The sequence below is a fragment of the Stylophora pistillata genome, chromosome 3 (assembly GCF_964205215.1).
Source record: "Stylophora pistillata chromosome 3, jaStyPist1.2, whole genome shotgun sequence".
Taxonomy (NCBI): Eukaryota; Metazoa; Cnidaria; class Anthozoa; order Scleractinia; family Pocilloporidae; genus Stylophora; species Stylophora pistillata.
Window position 1 is genome coordinate 41374327 of NC_142521.1, and position 8102 is coordinate 41382428.

Sequence of the window (8102 nt, forward strand, 5' to 3'; positions counted from 1 at the left end):
CAGATTTTAACTGACTACTCTGAATATACAGTGTCTTGGTTATTAATTTTATTAAAAGCAATCAATTGTAGTTCTAAGTTTGAGTAACTTTCCTAGCAGTGGTTCAGGCAAGTCCGTGTGGTAAGCAGATTACCAGTAGTGAACTCATGCATTGACTTAACTCAATTTAATTTAATTTAATAACTTCTAGAGTGCTATTTTCATTCAATGATGAAAAGCGCTTAACAACTTAGAATACTACTAACAGTAAATTCAAATTTATAAAACTAATTACGTGTACATTAATATTAACAATGTATGTTAAAAATACGAATAATATGGATTATCCATAATAAGGATCTTAATAAGGAACTTAATTAGTAATACTAATAAAAGTAATTGTCAGACAGGGTACTTTGAGAAAGCTGCACAAAATAAATAAGTTTTCAGCTTACATTTAAAAATGGAAAATGATTGAATATCACGTAATTCAGCTGACAAAGCATTACATAAGTACGGGGCACCTCAAGAACAAAAGAACTCTACTGAACTAAAAACCAATTAAGAAACCTAATAGACATATTTAACTAAATTAAGAACAATAATTATTGTAACTCACTCGCAATTTACCGACTCTCATTCATAATTACATAAAATATAACTTTAAATGTATAGAATAATGAACAATTAACAAAAAATACAGGCCTACATGCATAAGAACACCCTAATAAAGCAACATATTTCAAGACTCATCTGTTTAAGATTAAGTGGATTGAACATAAACTACAACTTTCTGCTTCATCTTTAAATAAGACCAAAAAATTGCAGTAACCCTTTAATGCCACAGATTGATTAGTATCCAGGGTTGCCATGGTCAGGGAAAAACAAAACTTTTTCAAGGTCAGGGAAAAGTCAGGGAATTTTGCAAAAAGTCAGGGAAAATCTTAGTTCTTGTCAAAGTCAGTGAATTTTGTTTTGAGGGTTCCACAAAGGTTTGTGAAGTGGTCGATCGAGGGTAGCAAATCGGATAGAAAGCTTGAAAGCGATAGAGAAATGTAAAAGTGGATTTGGCCTGTTTGATTATTAAGTTAGGGAATTTTTTGGGTTCTAATGAGTGGCAACCTTGGTATCTAATTTCTCCTCAGGACATTACCCCTGAATTGCAGCCTAAGCTCACGAGAACAAAGGAAATGATCATCAACTAAAGGAGCACTTAGAAAATGTATGAAAAACATTGTAGAGAATATGACTTGTATACTGATGTTAGGGTGTATAGTGCATTATCCTTTCAGTGCTTTTTTTTTTTTAATCTATACCATGAGTCCTGCTACTACACTGACGACAGCACTGACACACATTTGTGCAGGTAAAAATGCAAGGCAATAAAAGACCAATTTTAAAGTTACCTTGGCCATAAGTCATCTGAACAGACATAAAACAAATTTTTCTCTTCATTACTAACACATGCATTCCTTCTGTAATTAAAAAGCTTCATGAATTTCAATGAAGAGTGAATGAGAACCTATTTTTTAGCCTATATCATCTGTTGCTCTTTTAAAGAACACAGTGAAGAAGCCACATGAGGTACTATAGTACAGTAAGTGCCCATATGTAAGTATATTAAGGCAAGAAGTGAGTTCCTGGTTTTTCCTCAAGGGCATGTTGCATCACTGCATCGGTCATCTTTATCACATCTACTCAGTAGCACTCACTTTGTGTGTTAAACTCTACAGGACCATAGTTTGATACTAATGCCTGTACACTGGTTTCATCGACGCTCTCAGCAGTAGGGCAACTGGTTTTTGCAGGCAGGCAACACCTTTTGAACTGAACTTCTTTATGAGATAAACTTTCCTCTAGATGCACAAACTAGGTGGGCAAAACTGTTCTTACAGCTGGTCAACTTGCCCAGTGCCTGGCATTTAATAAAACCCCTCCATACAAAGATAATAAGTCGCAAAGGTGATCAAAAATTCTTAATTTTGCAGCTCTTGTTTCTTTTGAAGCATTTTTTTTTTTTTGTGCTGGGGAAACTATCTAGACTAGCACTTAAAAATTTTAAATATTACTGTAAAAGTTAAATGGATGATTTGGACATGAAGTACCATTTCCATGCTTAATGGGCAACTTCCATTACCTAGTGGCAAAATAGTTATCTTCAAATAAATTAAGTTAGCATTATCTATAGGACTAGTGCGATTCCCAGCAATTCCAGATGAAATCTTGTGTTCCCCTTTAAGAAGAGCACGTTTAAAGAAATTACACCTCCAACTTAGACCAAACTCTAACAAAGAGAACCACATTTTTCACAGTTGCAACGCTCCTTTTTAACCCAGTCCTCAACTATCTTTGACACATCTTTTCGTTTGACCTCATCACTACCTAGTTTATTATACAGCTGTCTTACAGTTGGACGACAGTCTTTTATCAGTTCCTCAACAGGACTTGGTTTTGATCCCAAAAACCAAATATAAGACATGTCTTTTCCAAATGTACTCGCTAATGCACGATAATCTCCCCCAAGATCCCTCTTTGGGTCCAGATGTATCTTGAGCTGGGTCAACAAATCTTGGAAATATATCACAGATTGCACCAGCTGATCCCAAATACATCTGCTTTCTTCTGGTTTTCCTTCTTGGGAGAGTGCCTGTGATTCATGTGGAGTTGTTTCTAAATGTTAAAGAAATGCTTTGTTAAATTAATGGCATTGTTAAATAAAAGATTTTTCAGTTGCAGGAAAACCTTGCTATTTATAAGTCTCAGGGGAATGGCAATTGTTCAAAATATAGGAATTTCCAAAGACAAAATTTGAAGTTAAAGTGCACCTACACCCAAAAAATTTTTTTCGCTTAACGAAGTAAGCTTATTTTTTTGAGTATTTCTGCGCAAAAATTTTTTTATTTGCTCAAATCTTCAATTTTCTATGCCCAGTCAAAATACGGAAAATCGGCCGCCATCTTGCCCCACGACCGAGTTTAAAGAGGAATGGCTCTAGTGGGTAATGTGACGTCAAATCGAGAACACGAAAGTCTGCTTTTCACACATTTTCACTTGTTTGGGAAGGTTGTAGTCGATAATTGTCTGAAAATATGCCGACTAAGTGTGTTGTAGAAGGATGTAGCAACGTGCGAAATTTGCAAGAGGGTATCGCGCTCCATACAATCTTCATACAACACACCTAGTCGGCATATTTCGGACAATATCGACGACAATCTTCCCAAACAAGTGAAAATGTGTGAGATGCAGACTTTCGTGTTCTCGATTTGACGTCACATTACCCGCTAGAGCCATTCTTCTTTAAACTCGGTCGTGGGGCAAGATGGCGGCCGATTTTCCGTATTTTGACTGGGCATAGAAAATTGAAGATTTGAGCTAATAAAAAAATTTTTGCGCAGAAATACTCAAAAAAATAAGCTTACTTCGTTAAGCGAAAAAAATTTTTTGGGTGTAGGTGCACTTTAAAAAAAAACCAGACATTTCCCTCAGATAATCCAGGACCTGTGATTTCATGACTTCCCAGAACTTGGTAATAATAAAATGAAATTCTGAGACTTTCCAGGTTCTCTGTTAACCATTCAAACCCTTAAGGGGGGGAACTGATCAAATAAATTATGTCAAATAAATTAACAGGTAGTGCTGTTATTAAAAATCTCTGATGGAGGACCAGTCTCCTTGTAAGAAATACAAATATTTATTTATTACAAATTCACTCCACAAGAATACACAAACAATTAGCATTAATTACAATTAAGGTTATAAAAACCATAAAAGGAAAAATTGTGGAGAAGGAGACAACCAAAAGCGCTGACACACCATACAAGGCATGCCCCCTCTAACTAAAAAAAATTTAATATAGCAAAACTATATAGAAATATAAACATAGATGTGCTAATTATCCTTATCTTTAATAAAACTTAACACATTCTTTTTAAAAGTTTCAATACTATCTGATTCTCTAATGTGATTAGGTAAGCTATTCCATTCACCAACGATACGGTTAAATAAAACTATATTTGAGACCGTTAGTTCTGCTAAAATTTGGGACAAGGTCCTGTGTGTCATTTTTCCTCAAATTTTTATATCAAATACCACCAAATTGCTAAACAAATCTGTACAGTTTTTAAACCCTTTGATGGAGAATAATAGTTAATAGTTTAATATTTGTAGTGCAAAAATTCCATTTACATATGATCAAATGAGAGCAAGTTTCTTGGTAAGAAATACATTTAGAATTCTTACCCTGAATTGATGCATGTGAAAAAGCTCGGACTAAACTTGCATTTGATGTTGATGCATTAGTTCCAGGATCTCCTGTGTATTGTGTCATAAAAAGACAGTAATTAGTTAAGTTAAAATAACCAAGAACAGTTATGTGCCTAGGTGCTAGGAGTTAAAACCAGATTTCATTTGAAAAAATTTAGAAGGCACAATTTAATCACAAGATAATGGTAGTTGTTTCACTTAAAAAAAAATTGTAAGCATACTTTGGACTGTATCTTAAGCATGAATATTGTGCCGGAATGCTAAGGCACAATTACTTCAATGTTGCCAAATCTGAACTATAGTCCTTGTATTTTTAAACCACCAGATCTGCATATTATTTTGTTTACAAAAAGGAAGTTAAGATTTCTCTTTTTTGACTGCCACAAATTAAATGTGATCAAAACTAAGTTTCATTTTTTATACTCTAGGAGTATACTCTTCTACTTTAGGAGCTATCTGTCAGAGGAGTCTACAATAGCGCTTATACATGCTTTTATAACTTGTAGGTTAGACAATGGGAATGCACTTTTATACGGGCTACCAAAATACCAGACTCTGAGGCTACAGTCTGTACAGAACTGTGCCGCTCGTCTTGTTAAGCGTTGTCCTAAATCTGGTCATAATTCACCATTACTTTCGGAGCTTCATTGGTTACCAGTAGAGCATTGCACTGATTTTAAGATCTTGTTGGTTTTTAAATCTCTGAATAATTTAGCCCCTTCCTATCTTAGTGATTTGCTAACACCATATATCCCCAGTCGTAGTCTCAGGTCATCCAAACAGTCTCTTCTGGTTGTCCCAAGGTCTATTCAAAATCTTATGGCGACAGAGCTTTCACGGTGGCTGCCCCACGGTTGTGGAATGCTCTGCCCATTCATATGAGACAGCCTGGTTTTTCTTTGGCTGCTTTTAAGAAATGTCTGAAGACTTACCTTTTTAAAAAAGCTTTCTTTTCAAATATTTTGTGATTTTATGTGATTGTTTGTCTTATTTTGCCTTTAATCAATTGTAGTCATTATCTTTTTAACTCAGTATTGTAAAGCACCATAGAGCAGTCGGATATGGTGCTATATAAGTCCATTATTTATTTTATTATTATTATTTATATTGTTTTGAGTGTATAGATATAAGCTTCGATATTAAGATGGTCATCTTTGGATTTCAGCCAGCATTTATAAAATAGTAAAGATATGCACATTGTCATTGATCAAAAAGCTACTATTTAGTACATCTATAACCCAAAGCACTCGTGAAACCAGTATGTACTCGATATCAATTAATCTGTCTTATATTGCTGCATGTGTACTTATCTCAGACATAATTTTTCGTTGGCCAAACGCAGTAGGACAGTAACTCAAACTTTTTTCTTGCACTATACCAACATCAAAGTCGTTTGACACGACCTTTAAGATCTAAAGCTAACATCTTTGCGTTAGGAAATCTTTCAATCTAATGAAACTACTCTCTGCTTTGGTTTCTGCTTACGGAAAGATCCCTGAGTGTTACTTGTTTGGCTCAAATAAACTCGCAATGAATTATTTATTCTCAAGGTCAATATTGTGTAAAAGGGGCTCAAGGAGGAGAATATTTTTAGCTCAACTGTATTGGTTATCTTTACGGAAATAACTGGAAATAATATACACACATAGATTGATACAGTTTATAAGGCGTAATCAATCCTATTCTCGTCACAAAGAAAAATGTCATTTCACCTTGTCATTTCACTGTCTGTTGCCTTTTTCCTTCCAAGATACTCACTTATTCACTAAAGCGTGACTAAAATTGTTCACTAGATTCAATAAACGTTTGATCACAAATTCCGCTCCACAGTAGGAGCGAAAATTGTACCTGGATGTGTATTTTGCGGCACAAACGGAGGGGCAGATGGCGTTGGATCACGTCGAATCATAGGAGAGTCTGGAACATCAAATCCATTTTCATCTGAACATCTGGCTTTAAGTTGTTCTAGAATTATTGATGATAGCATGGTTTTGATAAGCAATTAATAAAAGTCAAATTTTCCTCTAAGTCATAAATCAATGATTGAAACTCTGGGTATGAGGTCAGTAAGCTGGTAATCCAAAACCTCATTCGCTCAAGTTGCTTTAGACCCTAATTTATGTTGCGTTTGTTTTACACAAGTTGATTTTTTCTTTGTCAATCGGCGAAAATTTTGTACCGCTTCCTGATCTATTTTAGAGTAAATGTCATACAAGTTTGACTTCCTGTTTTCGATTAATGCGGTGGCATATCAAGTCAAATGAAAGACCACCTTTACGATCCAATGATGCATCTTCGCTGCCAGACAGGGAAGATCACACTGTCTGGGGCAGAAGGAATTGAGGCCGAAGGAAAAAATTAAATCATATATTTTACTGTCACGCAAGACATAACATGAAACTTCAGTAACAAATTTCCCTAAAAATGAACATGAGAAATTACATAAAAGTACACCCCTACCTTCTATTTCACGTAAAAGTTTTGCCTCGAAGAAGAGCAACTCAAGGTCTCCATTTGACGAGCCGGCCACCACTCCTATAACCGTCCCTGGATCGTCGATGGAAACTACAGGCGATCCTCTGCAAGAACTCGCAACAAGCTCCACCTCAGGATCCACCTCGATTAAAGCATAAATCCCCTCTTCATTTTTGAATTTCCAATTCATGGTCGTGAAGGAATTTCCAAAGAATGTAAATGACTGGCAAGCAGGCTTCCGTGTCATCATTTTACCATCTCTGCGAACCTTATCGGCGCTGATTAATTTTAAGTTCATAGAAGATTCATAAGGAATAAAGCGGAAATCTTCTGTTTTCAAGGACTCTTCTGAATCTGGGTTTATAGGATGTTTCCGCTCTTGAGGAGACTGGCCAAATCGCTTACAAGTTAGATTGCTTAAAGAAGTTGTGCCACTTTGTTCAACTACCGCACAACAAGTCATCAAATGCGTTGTAGATGATCCTTCTAGTTTCACCGTAAAGGCTGTTCCTTTCCTCATAGAAGGAGAGCTCTGATCTTTAGATGCTTCGATCGAGAAAATCGACCCTCGCAAGTTCGCCTCTACATTACTTCGGGAAGCCATGGTGAACCTAGTCTCCCTCGCAGCCGTTTTTTTGGATGTCACGCAACGCTCCCCCAATTACTTTCCTTGTTTCCAGACCTCTGTGCGCGGAAATGTGCTGAATGTGCAACTCCATGGCCTTTTCGCTGTTTGCAATATGATGCAGTACAAACTCATTTAGGCATTCTTTGGCTACATTTAACGTAACAGTTACGTATTTGGCAGTAAGGTCAGCGGTCAAAATGGCGATTGGATGTTTGTCTTTTTTCTCTCGATACTTTTGGCATTTTATTCTGTTCTTACTCCTGAACGTAACCAGCCCCATCCTCGGAGACCCAGGGGCTGAAATCGACTCACAGCCCCTGGGTCTCCAAGGATGAACCAGCCCTGGCAATGAAGCGAAAGGTAAAACAATACTCCACAGGCCAATGAATTTTGGTTCCTTGTTTGCAAACGTATCACTGCCTTTACGGCTCTTACGCCTTGACGGACATGTCTGTAAAGCCCGCCATTTTGGATTGTCTCGTTCGTCGGACAGCTAGCTTCCTGGCGTCACAAGCACAGTATTACCCGAATTCTGATTCAAGATTTCAAGTTACGCGTGTTACTGTCAGCGGAGACATTGAATTAAATCCTGGCCCTACAAACTGCTCTGTTTGTAACAAAGTGATTGACAGAAACCATCAATGCACGACCAATGCACGCTGTGGTGCCATGTGAAGTGCGGACAAGTGAAGCCCAAGGAGTATAAACGCCTCCAGCAAATGGATCAGTTCAACTGGATTTACCCAGTATGCTTTTT

The 8102-nt window shown here is 36.7% G+C and overlaps 1 protein-coding gene across 2 annotated transcripts; it reads right to left on the bottom strand.

Moving 5' to 3' along the window:
• Positions 1–311: 311 nt before the first annotated feature.
• On the bottom strand, positions 312–7334 carry LOC111328918 (uncharacterized). Of its 2 annotated transcripts, XM_022933462.2 has the most exons (4): positions 6703–7334; positions 6091–6207; positions 4219–4290; positions 312–2649 (listed from the first exon to the last, which is right to left on the bottom strand). In XM_022933462.2, the coding sequence occupies exons 1-4, from the start codon at positions 7319–7321 to the stop codon at positions 2264–2266; spliced, it is 1194 nt and encodes a 397-aa protein (XP_022789197.2). In that variant the 5' UTR covers positions 7322–7334; the 3' UTR covers positions 312–2263. The 2 variants fall into 2 exon arrangements, with proteins under 2 accessions (XP_022789197.2, XP_088608369.1); XM_088752243.1 differs by lacking the exon at positions 6091–6207.
• Between the last annotated feature and the right edge of the window lie 768 nt (positions 7335–8102).